The sequence below is a fragment of the Bos indicus x Bos taurus genome, chromosome 11 (assembly GCF_003369695.1).
Source record: "Bos indicus x Bos taurus breed Angus x Brahman F1 hybrid chromosome 11, Bos_hybrid_MaternalHap_v2.0, whole genome shotgun sequence".
In the NCBI taxonomy this organism is placed as follows: Eukaryota; Metazoa; Chordata; class Mammalia; order Artiodactyla; family Bovidae; genus Bos; species Bos indicus x Bos taurus.
This window is the reverse complement of record NC_040086.1, coordinates 21,083,794-21,099,662: the sequence shown is the minus strand read 5'-3', so window position 1 is coordinate 21,099,662 and position 15,869 is coordinate 21,083,794. Positions and strand designations below refer to the sequence as shown.

At 38.9% G+C, this 15,869-nt stretch overlaps 1 protein-coding gene across 5 annotated transcripts in view; it reads left to right on the top strand.

The window, feature by feature from the left end:
* DHX57 (DExH-box helicase 57) overlaps positions 1–15,869 on the top strand; it is a 60,549-nt gene that overhangs the window by 42,830 nt on the left and 1,850 nt on the right. For 3 of the 5 annotated variants that reach the window (XM_027555064.1, XM_027555062.1, XM_027555063.1), the window contains exons 17-23: positions 1,064–1,340; positions 5,413–5,508; positions 5,594–5,677; positions 8,129–8,266; positions 8,908–8,982; positions 10,828–10,962; positions 15,241–15,441. In XM_027555064.1, the coding sequence (XP_027410865.1) occupies positions 1,064–1,340; positions 5,413–5,508; positions 5,594–5,677; positions 8,129–8,266; positions 8,908–8,982; positions 10,828–10,962; positions 15,241–15,441 (1,006 nt within the window). Of the gene's footprint in view, positions 1–1,063; positions 1,341–3,740; positions 3,800–5,412; positions 5,509–5,593; positions 5,678–8,128; positions 8,267–8,907; positions 8,983–10,827; positions 10,963–13,711; positions 15,442–15,869 lie in introns of those variants that run through there. The other 2 variants (XR_003513314.1, XR_003513315.1) reach the window with 2 other exon arrangements.

Sequence of the window (15,869 nt, the reverse complement as noted above, 5' to 3'; positions counted from 1 at the left end):
AGTACAAGATGTTTTGCCAAGCGTGCACTTGGACGAACTCATTCATTTGCAAAGAGCTCTTCAGTGTTGCCTTTACCATATTGCTTCACATCAAGATTTCTTGCATTGCAGAGGATGGCCTTAAAATAGAGCTTAAGAATAACACTTATAAATCAAGAAAGTAATCTAACTTACCAAGAAATTTCTGCTAGGGCAGCACCAATATTAAATCATCACAGGGGAAAATCTGCACCCTCATTATCAGTTAGAACAAAGTGAACAAAAGCAACTTGAAACACCATTATTTACCTGGTGAACAAACAAGAACAAATATCATAAAATAGAATGTAGCGAATGAATGAATAATTGAGGTTACTGAAGCTGGAAAAGCTTTGGTTCAGCCTTTCTGAAAATTTGCATAGCATTATATAAGAACTCTAAAGCTATCCATGCCCTTTGACCAAGTCATTATTTTGAGAGAGAATGCCCATAAAATGTTACCCCAAAGGGAAAAAAGTTGCTTATACAAAGATATTATGCTCTTCTTTTATCCAATTGGTATATTTTGAGGTCCTTCTATTACATTAGTATAAATGTAAAGGAATTGTAAGTAAAATAAGCTTTTTACATATTAAATTTTTCTCTTTCAAAAATTACCTAAATTCATAATTTAAAAACAGCTTTTCAAGAGCTGCCACAGGCAGGACACAATGCACGTTAATTTCATAAACAATTGCTATGCAGTTTCAGATGTGGGAAAGAGAGTAGGTGGATCTTTCAGTGTTATTTTGTGATTTGAATCCACTGTTACAGAGAAAAGTATTTTGGAAGTTTATAGAGAGAAATATATTCTGAATCTCAGTAAATTTCAGAATCTGAAAGTGTTTCTGCAATTTATTGGTAGGAGAAGTACAGGACATAAGAGGTTTTTTTTTTTTTTAATTTATTTAAATTGACATTGTTTGGTTTATAAAAGCATATATTTGGGAAATTATAAATTATTATTCATTCATGGCAGAAGCTTACTTCTTTGTGTCATCCCACCAGAAATAAACTTGACAATTGTTTTGTTTTCTTGTTTCAGAATTAAAATTTTAGAGATGTTTAGCACTCACAATCTCCAGTCTGTGTTCGCTCGGCTCATTGAACCCCCACACGCTGATTCTCTCCGTGCCTCAAAAATACGATTACGAGACTTGGGAGCATTAACTCCAGACGAAACACTGACCCCTCTAGGGTATCACTTGGCCTCTTTGCCTGTAGATGTGAGAATCGGCAAACTAATGCTCTTTGGATCTATCTTCCGCTGTTTGGATCCTGCTCTCACCATTGCTGCCAGTTTAGCTTTTAAGTCTCCTTTTGTAAGTAAACAGCATTCATCTCAGCTTGAGTCCATAAGTGTCTAAGGGAACCATGGGGGTGCTTCATGGTTATGTGAGCCCCTTAAAATTTTTCCTCTGAGTGTATTATATGTGACTCTTTCAAGGCACAATGTCTAAAACTTTTATCAGATCTTCAAAGAAATCCATGCCCCAAGTAGATTAAGAACTAGAGATCCAGCTTATTTATAAATATGCTTTTTCTGTATCTCCTTTACTTGCCCATTATAGTAAAATAAAAAAATAAGTGTCCCTGCATGATTTTAAAAAACAATAATACATTGGACTACATTTTTATCAGCTTTATTGAAATATAATTCACCCATTTAAAGTGCACTGTAGTTTTTAGTATCGTGCAGTCATCACCCTAGTCAGTTTTAGAATGTTTTTGTCACTTCATAAAAAACTTATTTATCACTCTCCTATTTCCCTCCAATCTCCCCATCTCCTCCATCCCCAGGCAACCACCAGCTGGCTTTCTGTGTTCATAGATTTGCCTCTTCTGGACATTTCATATTAATGAAATAATATATAGTGTTCTGTGATCAACTTCTTCACTTAGCATAATGCATTTAAGATTCATCTATGTTATAGTATGTATCAGTACTTCATTCCTTTTATGGCCAAATAATATTCCTTTGTGTGGGTGTACCACATTTTGTTTATCCGTGCAGCACTTGAAGGACATTTGGGATTGTTTCCACCTTTGGCTATAAACTTCCATGTACGTGTTTTTATGTGAACATATGTTTTCATTTGTCTTAGGTGTAAGACCTAGGAGTGAAATAATTTGGTCAAATACTAGCTGTTTATTTAACTTTCTGAGGAACTTCCAGACTCTTCTAGAGTAGCTGCGTTTTACACTTGACCAGCATTTTATCAGGATTGTAATTTCTCCATATCCTTACTAACACTTACTATTATCTGACAGTTTTCTTTTAACTATCCTACATGCTGTGAATTTGTGGTCTTTGATCTTTTCTCTAATGGCCAATGATATTAAACATCTTTTCATTTTCTTCTTGTCCATTTGTATATCTGATAAGAAATGTCTTCAGATAGTTTGCCCATTTTTAAATTGGGTTATTTGTCCTTTTATTATTGAGGTAAGCATTCTTTATACATTCTGGATATAAGTTCCTTAACAGATATATGATGTGCAAATGTTTTCTCCTGTACTGTGGTTTGCCTTTTTCACTTTCTTGATCTGTTCTTTGAAATACAAGTTTTTATTTTTATGAATTCCAGTTTATTTAGTTTTTTGTTGCTCAAACTGTTGCTGTAATGGTTAAGAATTCATTGCCAAATCCAAAGTAATGAAAATTTATCTGTATATTTTTTCCTAAAAGTTTTTATAGTTTTAGCTCTTACATTATGGTTTTCACTCCATTTTGAGCTAGCTTTTGTATGTAATGTGAAGAGTCCAACTTCATTCTTCTGCATGTGACTATCCAGCTGTCCCGTCACCATTTGTTGAAAAGGCTATTCTTTCCCCATTGGATGGTCTTTGCATCTTATAAAAAATCAATTAACCATAAATATATGGTTTTATTTCTGGATTCTCAATTCTGTTCCATTGAATTATATGTTTACTTATGCCAGTTTCACACTGTCTTAATTCAAAATACAAAACTCGAATAGTTTTGTAGTAAGTTTTGAAATCAGGAAGTGTGAGTCCTCCAATTTTGTTCTTTTTGTTAGTGTTTTGAGGATTTTTATATCATTTATGAGAGATGCTGGTCTGTAGTATTCCTTCCTTGTGATGTCTTTATCTGGCTTTGGTATCAGAGTAATACTGGCCACGTAATAATTTGGAAAGTGTTCTTGCCACCTTTTTTTTTTTTTTTTTTTTTGAAGATTTTGTGAGGAATTAATTCTTTAAATGCTTGATATAATTCAGTGGTGAAGTCACTTGGGCTTTTCTTTGTGGTTAGTTTTTTTAATAATTAATTCAACCTCTTTACTTGTTATAGGTATATTCAGATTATCTGTTTCTTTTTGAGTTATTTGCATTTTTCTAGGAATTTGTCCATTTCAGCTAAATTACCTAACTTATTAACATACAAACATTCATAGTATTTTATAGTCCTTTTTATTTCTGAGAGCCTGGTAGTAATGTCCCTCTTCATTTCTGATTCTAGTAATTTGAGCCTTCTCTCTTTTTTTCTTGATCAGCTTGCCTAAAGGTTTGTCAATTTTGTTGATCTTTTCCGAGAACCGGCTTTTGATTTCATTGATTTTCCCTACCGTTTTTCTGTTCTCTATTTTACTAATTTCTGTGATTTATTTTCTTCCATTTGTTTCAGTTTTAGTTCATTTCCCAGTGTCTTAAAGTGAAAGGTTAGGTTATTGATTTGAGATCTTTCTTCTTTTTTAATATAGAAATATACAGCTATAAATTTTCTTCTACGGACGGCTTTAGCTGCATCCCATAAGTTTTGGTATGTTGTGTCTTCATTTTCATTCATTTCAAGTATTTTCTAATTTCCCTTTTCAGTTCTTCTATGACTCATTGGTTATTTAGGCATGTGTTGTTTAATGTCCATGCATCTATGAGTTTCCCAATTTTTTCCTATTACTGACTTCTAATTTCATTCTGTTGTGGTCAGAGAATATACTTCGTATTATTTTAGTCCTTTAAAACATATTATGATCTTTGTTTTATGGCTAAGCATATGCTCTGTCCTGAGAAGTATTCCATGTAGACCTGAGAATGAACTATTGTTATTGTTATTGGATAGAGTGTCACTCTGCCTTTATTTTCACCAGGGCTTATCTCAGATAGATAGGGGAATAGATAGATGTAATAATTTTCTTCAATTTTAATGTTATACATCATGGAATTGTAAATTCACAGATCTACAAAAAGATGTTAGTTCAGCCCCTTCATTTAACAGCAGATAACAAAACCAAGGACCAGACTAGGTGATGTAGCTTACTCAGCAGCAGTCAGTATTGATGTGAGCAAGACCTCCACTGCCTATTCTCACATAATTAAATAACCTCTCATTGGCTGTTTTCTTTTACTGGGATATAGAAATTGTTCATTAGAAATACTGGTGTCACCCTTAGCCAAAACTGAACACCTGTCCTTTGCTGGGTTCTGTAAGCATAATATTAATTCCCAACTGTAATCCTTTCCCCACTAGCCTTCCTAAAACAGAAGAAATTTTATTTTCAAGTAGAAATAAATAAAATTTTAATATTACTGTGTTAGCTATAAAGGTGTGCAGGTATACAAATTTAGAAAGAAGCACCATAGTTGGTTTAGATCGACTGTCAGTGTGATACTAGGGCCTCAGTGCAACATGCTAGTGCCTTTAGTATTGATGCATGTGTACCTTGTATCGATACATGTGTACCTTTAGTATCGATACATGTGTACCTTTAGTATCGATACATGTGTACCTTTAGTATCGATACATGAGTACCTTTAGTATTGATGCATGTGTACCTTGTATCGATACATGTATACCTTTAGTATCGATACATGTGTACCTTTAGTATCGATACATGTGTACCTTTAGTATCGATACATGAGTACCTTTAGTATTGATGCATGTGTACCTTGTATTGATGCGTGTGTATATTACAGTGAAAGAAGGCAGTGAAAATTAAGTTCTCAGCTAATGTCACTAACTTCTAGGGAAAAGGAGAACCTGTATTTTTAAGAGGAAAAAGCATGAATTATGGGTATAGAAACAGGGGAGACTTAAGTATAAAAGATGAAAAAGAGTCTGTAAAATGAAGGTATCACAGAGTTAACAGAATCTTGGATTTTAGATGTAGCTTTTAGAATGAGTGGCTCTTTGACATCTTGCCACTAGAAAGTAAAAGACCCAAGAGAGGTCATTTTGAGTGGGCAGACGGACTCACACAGACAATTAGGACTGTTGGCTTGGCACTTAACCACCATAATTACTTTTAACCAGTCACCCACTTTGTACTCTGACCCACACAACACACTTCCCAAGCATCTGACTTCAGCAGTAGCAAAATGCCACTTGAAACCTTGGATAAAATGTGTCCTTCAAACCTGGCTTTCTTCCTTTAGGTATCTCCCTGGGATAAAAAAGAGGAAGCTAACCAGAAAAAGCTAGAATTTGCATTTGCAAACAGTGATTATCTGGCCCTTCTACGAGCATATAAGGTAAGTATATAATCTAATAGCTGAGGTTTATTACCAGAGTTGGCACTAAAGACAGAATAACATTTTGGTTTTCTCCAAAATTTAGGGATGGCAGCTAAGTATGAAAGAAGGTATGCGTGCAAGTTATAATTACTGCAGACAAAACTTCTTGTCAGGAAGAGTTCTTCAGGTGAGCTGTTTCTGTGGAGATTTGTGTCCATTCATTTAGTAGTGCACCAGAGGGTGCTGCAGCTTTATCTTGCTTGTCCTACCTTGACATTGAAAATACTACTTTTGGAATATGCTTGGCTTCACCAGCTGTGTAAAACAGACTCCTGAACTATGACATCAGGCCTTCTGTGCTGAACCTTTCAATTCACCCGTTTTTCCTCTTCTCAGTGAATCTGTGTTTAACTTACGTGGAGGCTACAGGCATGTAGCCATTCTGAAGATTACTGCTTACTAGAAGTCACTCTTTTCAGTGATTATACCAAACATCCTTAACCTGGATCCATAACCCCCTGAAATTGTTTGCAAAGTCACGCCCTTATACATACGTGCACTATTCTGGAGAAAGAGAACAAAGCTTTCATTGAGTCTCAAAGGGATCAATGACCATCCCCAAACCCCTTACTTTCTCCCTAAAACCAAAGAACAAATGGTGAACCATATTTTCTTTATTAATTCTTCTGTCCATCAGAGGCTACTCTGTCAATGAGTACACAAGAAAGGTTTATTATCTTTTGTGTAATAATAGACAGGGCTCTGTCTTCTGTTGTGACAATATTTTAGGCCCCTTTCCATAGTAGCATGAAATATAACCAGAGTAATAACGGTGTATATACTTATAGAGCCTCCATGTCACTCAAATTTTGAGGCTAGGGAGGTGGAAGGACTTTCTTTCCATATTAGATGATGTTTTGGAATAGAACACAAAACTAATGTTCATACCTGACAGCTAGTTACCTCTCTGCCATAAGGACCGTCAGAGCAGAGATTTTATGTTTTCTTCAGTTCTATATCTCCACTGCCTAGAAGAGTTACTTAGAACATAGTTGATGCCCAGTAAAATTCATTGAATGCATGAATGAATGAGTTTGTTTATTGACAGTGAAGTAAGAGACCTCAAAAACATCCCAGTATTTGCCTTCCTTCTTCTCTGCCTTTGCTGCTGCTGCTAAGTCACTTCAGTCATGTCCGACTCTGTGCAACCCCATAGACAGCAGCCCACCAGGCTCCCCCATCCCTGGGATTCTCCAGGCAAGAACACTGGAGTGGGTTGCCATTTCCTTCTCCAATGCATGAAAGTGAAAAGTGAAAGTGAAGTCGCTCAGTCGTGTCTGACTCTTCCTTTAGGTGTACTACAAAGAGACATTTGGAGAAGATAGAGGCTCTGGCTTTAATCTAAGAATAACAAAAGTAGTGATTTTCGATCACGGCCACACATTAGATTCACCTGAGGAAGCTTAAAAAAAATGCAAAATGCCCAAATTCCACCCCAGGCCAGTTACATTTGGATCTCTAGGGGTAGGGCCTGAGCATCTGTTTATTCTCCTTGTTGTGAATTCAACAAGTCATTTTCATATGTTGCAAGGGTTGAGAACCACTGGTCTAAAGGTATTTTATATGTAAAGCACAATAATAAATATTTCCTTGAGTCCTTAAGACTTTTAAATGTAAAACATATATTTTAAATTATATTTATGTATATTTACTAGATTTAATCTTTTCTTTAGGCTGTATTTAGATTTTTCAGTGATCTATGAGGTTCATCCATTACTTCTTTTCACTAAATTCCAGCTTAGAGTGTAGAATTAGTTCTAATAAGATATCAATAAAAGCTTGTCGTGAAATAGAACTCTTGGATATTTGAATCCCATTGTATTTTTGCCATGTTATCCATCTGTACTTGAGACAGTCCAAGAAAACACTTAAATTGTCATCAGAGACAGAGTACCATTGCTTAGCTTTCCATTCCTTTGATTGGCGTCATCTGCTTCTGTGTTGTCTGATAGACAGCCAATATTTGAACAGAAGCCAAAAACAGGTTTGTGCTTTTCATTCTCACACTTGTGCTCAGCTACAGAAAGAGTGTGTAAATCTAAACCACTTAATAGTATTCCTATTCCCAGGGGAAAATGTGAGCCAGCAAGTCCACAGGATAAGAGAAAGGGAACGTTTCTGAAGTGGGTATTCTGCATCCATTGAGAGAGGACACCAACCACTTTAAGCTCAGAGAAGGCACTATAAGGACCCCAGCAGAAAGGAAGTAGGAAAAATGAACAGGGTCACAGCACCTTGAGTTAGGGTTCCAAACACAGTAAGCTACATTTCTGGCTGTAAGTGTTGCCAGAAAAAATCAGACCTGTGCAAAATCTGGTCAATTTTTTTTTAAACATCATTAACAATTAAATACTCTTTGGGTTTTCTGAAATTTGTGAATTTCTATGTAACAGTTTTACTCTGTCTGCTGGTTTGTATAAGTGAAAACTGCCCTCTGGGAATGAACAGACAAGATATTCTTCATACTTGTCTGGTAAACCCATGAGTCCACTGTCCACTGAAGTAATTCATTTTTGTAGTCATTCTTGCCTTTGATGTGTCAGTGTCTCTGCTTCAAGACTTTCCCCACTTTTTTCAGGAAATGGCAAGCCTGAAACGACAGTTCACTGAACTGTTATCGGACATAGGCTTTGTTAAGGAGGGACTCCGAGCAAGGGAAATTGAGAAAAGAGCCCAAGGAGGAGGAGATGGTATATTGGATGCCACAGGAGAAGAGGTAAAGTGTGTGCAGTTAGCTCTTATTTCTCTTTAATGACCATATACTTAGTCTATTACCTGAGGAATATCTGTAGGCCTTCTTCACTTAAGCCCTAGGAACAATAGGTTAGTGGCATTCTTGATTTCCTTCTTTCCACAAATGTCAACTAACACTCATAAAAACAAGGGTTTTTCTGTTTCTTGTTGCTTTTGCTATGTTTGTTTTATTTACATTGATTTTTGGTGAGTCCATCAGAGATAGAACAGACTTTCCAATAAAGTCTTATTAATCAGACCAGCCTTTTTCCAAACCAAGGATAGTTTTATATTTAACTATAGGAAGAACAATTCAAAATGAACCTGATGTCACTCTCAGTGCAGTTACTTTCTGGAAATTGGGAACATCTCACAAACCAGAATCTTTCTCTCCACTGATCCTTAGGAACTCTGGCTTTATAACTGCTTTGCAGAGATCTTGAAAGTAATTATGGGCTTCTTGGAATGGGTCCTGTGTGAATGTAGTCTAGTAGATTGCTTTCTTAGAAATAATTTTTCAGATTATTTTAAGATAGAAGTCAAAAGAAATATAATAGTAAATTCCAAGGCACGGATGGAAATAGCCACATTATTTATAAGATTAATGCTGTATTTCTCTCACAGGCAAACTCAAATGCTGAGAACCCCAAGTTGATATCAGCAATGCTGTGTGCTGCTCTGTATCCAAATGTAGTGCAGGTAACAGAATGTTTTCCTGGGCCTCCCACTTCTTGTTTGTTTGATTTGTAGCCGAGAGATGTAAGTTAAGACACTCACATTAATCATCTAAAGACACACACACACACACACACAGCCTTTTAAACTTAGTTTATATTTCCAATCCTTCAGTTCCCCAAATGTGTTTAGATATAGAATCTTCAAAACACATTCATTATATAAAATAAGGTGCCTTTTTAATCCTTATGACATGACACTCCAGAACTCAAAATGGGCATAAATGTCACTGTCAGCCCGTCTGTGCATAACTAATCTAGGGTTAGGTCGAAATCTGATTCTACTACAACTCCCATTATGCCCTCTACTCTGGACTAAAATTAGATAAGAACAAAATCAAGTCAGTGCTTTGCCATGGGACATCTGTGATCTCTTCTGGAAACCATACCTGAATGGACTTGTTGGACTTTTACTTGCGGTTTGATCATCTCGTCCCTGTCAAACTTAGAATGTGAATTTGTCAGAGTACTGAAGCACTTCTCATTAACTTTTTGTTATATACTCAGTTGACATCTGTGGATTCATTTATGGCTTAGTTTTGCTTAGTGCTTGCATGCTTTTGAAACCATTTGCAACTTCTCCAAATGATTTTTTAAAATAAAAGCAATGGAGACAATTAAAAAATCAGGGGTGGATAGGATGAATAAGCCTAACACAGAAGATTTTTAGGGCAGTAAAAATACTGTGCATGATACCATAATGATAGATACGTGTCACACTTGTCCAAACCCTTGGAATACACAACAACAAAAGTGAGCCCTAACGTAAACTGTGGACTTTGGGTGATTGTGATTTGATGATTTTTTTTAATGAATGTTTCTACTCTTGGTAAGAGTGTAAGTTGATACACCCTTTCTAGATAGCAGTTTCATTTCTGAGGATTTATTATGAGAAAATAATTGCATATTTATGTAAAGATACAGCTAGGAGAACGTTTGCAATTATCAACAGCACTAGAATGAATGGTCTAAACTCCAATAATAGGGAATTTATTGATTAAATTATTATATGTCATTATAGTGAGGTGCTAATTTAGAATTATGTTTTAGGAAAATACAGAAAATGATCCTATATTAGTTTTGGTATACATTTTATATCATTTGTTTGTCTCCATTTCTATATTATGAAAATCTAATAGAAAACTACAGTGTTTCTCAAATATTGTTATTTCTTAATCATGAGATTACAAGAGATTTTTCCTAGTATATGTATATTTTTTACTGAAGTATAGTTGATTAAGAGTATTGTGTTAGTTTTAGGTGTAGAACAGTGATTCAGTTACATATATTTTTCAGACTATTTTCCATTATAGGTTATTAGAAGATACTGAATACTGTCCCCTGTGTTACACAGTCCTGTTACTTTCTACAGTGAATATGGGGGTGTGCACATAAGCTTTTCAGTTGTTCCAAGTGAAACAATCTATTCATTCATAGAATTTTTTTTTTTTTTACTGTTTTGAAAAATTCATTTGGAAGTATTGGACTGGCATTGGAAGTGTCAGCGGATTGCTGGCCAGTGTTGCCAGCAGGATCTCTGTCCCCCATGCTCAGTGCACAGCTGAAACATCAGCATGGTTTCTCCCCAACGTGGCTGGTGTGTGTAGTCACCCAGGACTACCGCACTTATATCCACACTTCTTCATGGGTAGAAAAAGAAAGCAAGCATGCTTATACTGCTTTCAAAAGGAAACTAAGAGAGAGGGAAGACACAGCAAAGGCATTCAAGCAAGATTGGTTTTGTGTCGGGATATACCCTACAATGGAAGTACATATATATTTTTTTTTCTCATAACTATGTATTATTTAGGTGAAAAGCCCAGAGGGGAAATTTCAGAAGACCAGTACCGGAGCTGTCAGAATGCAGCCAAAATCAGATGAGTTGAAGTTTGTCACCAAGAACGATGGATACGTACACATTCACCCTTCATCGGTGAACTATCAGGTCAGGATGGCTGGGTAAACTTACAGTCAGGTTCCACACCCACAGATTCAACCAACACAGATGGTGTAGTTCTGTAGTATTAGCTACTGAAAAGACCCAAATCTGAGTGGACCCACATGCTTCAAAGCCTTTTTGTTCAAGGGTCAGCTGTTTTTACATGTGGCAGGTCCTGGGGGAGAAACAGCCCCTTAATTCACCCAAACCTTGTTCTGTCACTTGCTGTCCTTAGGTGCTGACTTGGGGAAGGTTGAATAAGCACAGATGTGCTGGAAATTGAACTATTAAGCCTGCTTTCAGATACAAAATTGTTTCTTGGCAGAAGTGACTTAAAATGTCGGGATGTAATCCTTTGCCTCTGTCTGTGCCTTAAGAGGCCTTGACCTATTCTCTGATCCAGGCTTCTCAGCTCTCACTCTTCCTTCAGCCTCTTGCTGGGTGCCTTCTGCTCGCATCACTCCACTAAATTCATCAGAAGTCGTGAATAACTTGCAAGTTGTCAAATCTTGGGAACAAATTTCCAGCTTCTCATCATTCTTCACTCATGTAGTATATGACACTGCTGACCTCCCTACCTCTTGAGACTATCTTTAATGTTTTTTGCTTCTGAAATATCACTTCTGTCTCCCTGATCATCCCCTTCTAGCTCCTTTACTAGATTCTCCTCCCTTGCTCCGAAATCATGGTTCTGTCCCTGTCCTTATGTTCTTACTGCAGGGCACATAATCTTCCTGAACCACCAGAGCACACCAACTGCCACCTACATGTTGACACAGACTCCAGATCTCTCTCGTGCTTGGTTTCTTCTCTGAGTTCTTGCTAGAAATCACCATCTGGGTGCCTTCTTGTCGCCTCAAACTCAAAAGCTGAAAAACCAAACTCATTATCTCTGAATTCACTGCTCTGTGTTCCCTGTCTTGGTGAAATGGAACCAAATCAGAACCCTGGAGTCACAGAAACCCTGCTTCTTTTCTCCTGATGCTAATCTGATTGGTCACCAGGTCCCAGTAATTCCACCTTTTTGACATATCTCAGATTTGCCCACTTCTCTTGTCCCTGCTGCCATTTCCTCAGTTCAGACCCCAGACATCTGTCTCGTGCCTGAAGTACTAATCTTACGTCCCGTGCTCACTCTCTAGTCCTTTATACTACTGCTTCCAGAGTCACCTTTTCAAAGCACATCTCTGATCATGTCATGAGTGTTAGTCGCTCAGTCATGTCCACCTCTTTGTGGCCTCTTGGACCACAGGCTCTTAGCCCACCAGGCTCCTCTGTCCATGGAATTCTCCAGGCAAGAATACTGGAGAGGGCTACCATTCCCTTCCCCAGGGGTCTTTTGAACCCCAGGTCTGCTGCATTGCAGGCAGATTCTTTACCGTCTGAGTCACCAGGAAAGCCCACCTTTACAAAACACACCTTTGTTCATGTCATCAGATCAGATCAGATCAGATCAGTCGCTCAGTCATGTCCGACTCTTTGCGACCCCATGAACCGCAGCACGCCAGGCCTCCCTGTCCATCACCAGCTCCCGGAGTTCACCCAGACTCACGTCCATCGAGTCAGTGATGCCATCCAGCCATCTCATCCTCTGTTGTCCCCTTCTCCTCCTGCCCCCAGTCCCTCCCAGCATCAGAGTCTTTTCCAATGAGTCAACTCTTCGCATGAGATGGCCAAAGTACTGGAGTTTCAGCTTTAGCATCATTCCTTCCAAAGAAATCCCAGGGCTGATGTCCTTCAGAATAGACTGGTTGGATCTCCTTGGAGTCCAAGGGACTCTCAAGAGTCTTCTCCAACACCACAGTTCAAAAGCATCAATTCTTCGGCGCTCAGCCTTCTTCACAGTCCAACTCTCACATCCATACATGACCACTGGAAAAACCATAGCCTTGACTAGACGAACCTTTGTTGGCAAAGTAATGTCTCTGCTTTTGAATGTGCTATCTAGGTTGGTCATAACTTTCCTTCCAAGGAGTAAGCATCTTTAATTTCATGGCTGCAGTCACCATCTGAAGTGATTTTGGAGCCCAGAAAAATAAAGTCTGACACTGTTTCCCCATCTATTTCCCATGAAGTGATGGGACCGGATGCCATGATCTTCGTTTTCTGAATGTTGGGCTTTAAGCCAACTTTTTCACTCTCCACTTTCACTTTCATCAAGAGGCTTTTGAGTTCCTCTTCACTTTCTGGCATAAGGGTGGTGTCATCTGCATATCTGAGGTTATTGATATTTCTCCCAGCAATCTTGATTCCAGCTTGTGTTTCTCCCAGTCCAGCGTTTCTCATGATGTACTCTGCATGTAAGTTAAATAAGGAGGGTGACAATATACAGCCGTTGTTTAAAACTCTTCGTCTGTGGAGTCTCTTTGTACATGGAGTCTACTGTAAACTCTCCTATAACCTTTCACATCTATCCCCTTCTTAGACCATGTCCCCCCACCCCAGCTGTCATTCTTTATGCTCCAGGCCACACCAGACTACCGACAGTATCTCCCAGTGCCATGACACAGGACGCACTGTTCTCTGTGCCTGGAGTGGCATTCTCATTCCCCGGCAGGCTCCTACTTATCCTTCAAGCCCAGTGCTCCTCTCCAAGTTGCTTCTTACTCCTGTTCCACCACTGTATAGTATGCGTTTTTCTACTGTTGCATTTATCACATTCTTTTATGGTTTATGGTATGTCTCATTCATAGACTTTTGAAATTCCTGAAGACAGGAATTGAATTTTATTCATTTCCACATTCTCCACGTCTAGCACAGTGCGTCGCCAGCATGAAGGCAGATGTTCAACAAAGCTTCATCTTGATAAAGAGATGGAGGAAAAGAGAATGAAGAGAGTTTGAAGTGTGAGGGCTGGTCAACCCCTGGAACTACTGAATGGAGTGTCAACAAAGCATGAAAAATATCTCCTTAAGCACAGAAGGGCCTGAGGACTAGGAGATCATCTGCCCTCTCCACTGCATGTGTACTTAGAAACCAGGGGCCCAAGTTATCTCCACTCCTCTCCTGAGTTTACCATGGCATTTCTGCAGTAAATCTAAGTCATCCATGCATCCAGTCAGTACCTGCCACCCAGTCTGTGCCAGGCACCATTGTAGGCCATGGAGGACAGCTGATGAGCTAGGGAGACACAGTCTCTGCCCTCAGGGAGCTTACATTCTAGAGGGGAAGACAGGCAAGAAATAAGTAAACAATCTCAGGTGAACAACAGATGTTAGAAAGTAAAACCATAAGAGATTGAGAGTGACAGGAGAGGGTTTTTAACTATAGTTGAAATTAACACAATGTTGTAAATCAGGTATATAGCTTCAGATGCATTTCTGTTACAGGTTACTACATATATTGACTATAGTTCCCTGTGCTATACAGTAAATCCTTGTTGTCTTTTATATACAGTGGTATCTATTAATCTCACATTCCTGATTTACCCCTCCCCCCTCAAGAGGGGCTGTTTTACATAGTGTGGTAAGGGAAGAGCCCTGAGGAGAAACAACTGGACAGGTCCTAAATGAAGTAAAGGGCGAGTCATGCAGGTATCTAAGAAGAAAACCTTCCAAGCCGGGGAAATAAGTGCAAAGACCATGAGATGAAAGCACATTTGGTGTGTTCCAGCAAACGCAAGAAGGAGAAGGCAGCCAGTGCAAATGAGGGGGAAGGTCAGGGGCGGCGGTGACAGAAGAGTTGGGACAAGCAGGCAAGGATCAGGACATGTGGGACCTTGTAATCCACAGTAAGGATCTGAGATTTTATCCTTGGAAAATCTCTGGAGGGTTTTGAGCCCTAACTGGTTTTTAAAAGATCACTGTGGCCACTGTATGGAAAAGAAACTGAGGATGCAAAGGGGCAAGTACACAGCAAGCCACTGCAGTGGTCTGTATGAGAGGATGGTTTGCACGAGGTGGTGGCTGTAGAAGTGGAGAGTTCATTGTGTATTTTGAAAATAGAACCATCAGGACTTAGTGATGATAGAGTGAGGGAGAGAAAGCAATCAAGGATGCTTCTAAATTTGGGGCTTGAGCAGCTAGGTGAATGGGAGTCTCACTTACTGAGATAGTGAACCCGACAAGCATAGGAAAACAGAGAGTTCCCTTGAACATAAGTCCAAGATACTTCTTAGCTGTCCAGGTGCAGACATCCAATAGGCAGCTGCAAGTACAAGGCTAGTGCTCAGGGGAAGGTACAGGCTGAAGGTCATCTGGGGAGTCACTGGACAGGTAACAGGTAAGTCCCTGGGACTGGTGGGATTCTGTGTATGTCACCAGTGACATCACTGTCATGTTCCAGGTCAGACACTTTGACAGTCCCTACCTGGTATACCACGAGAAGATCAAAACTAGTCGCGTGTTCATCCGAGACTGCAGCATGGTGTCTGTGTACCCACTGGTCTTATTTGGAGGAGGCCAAGTGAATGTGCAGCTCCAAAAGGGAGAGTTTGTTGTTTCCTTGGATGATGGTTGGATCCGCTTTGCAGCTGCTTCCCATCAGGTAAGGGATAGGGGCTCTGATAATATGAAATACAGGGCATTCCTTCAGGGAACAAGGACAGCAGAGCTGCGTTAGAGTGAATGATGCGTGTGCCGGGGACACTGAGCAAGACCGAGGCTGAAGTAAGGCCAGGGGTGGAGCTGTAGTAAGAGCTGAAGAAGTGCGCTGTGAGGGAAAGCCCGGGACAGTTGTGTGAAAGGACAGAAGCTGTGAGTGAGGTATTAGAGCTTTCTGTTATAGAAATATAGATTCAAAGAAAACATGGGTGAGCAGAAGTAAAAATTACCCTGATTCTACAGCCACCTTTAAAAAAAGATAATGGGTCTAAATGTTTTTATTCTCAGGTCTCAAATTATTCAGAGTCTCTAGAAAACATTTAAGGGAGCGTATATTCAAGAAAAAATTTGAATATTTGCATCTGTTGGAAA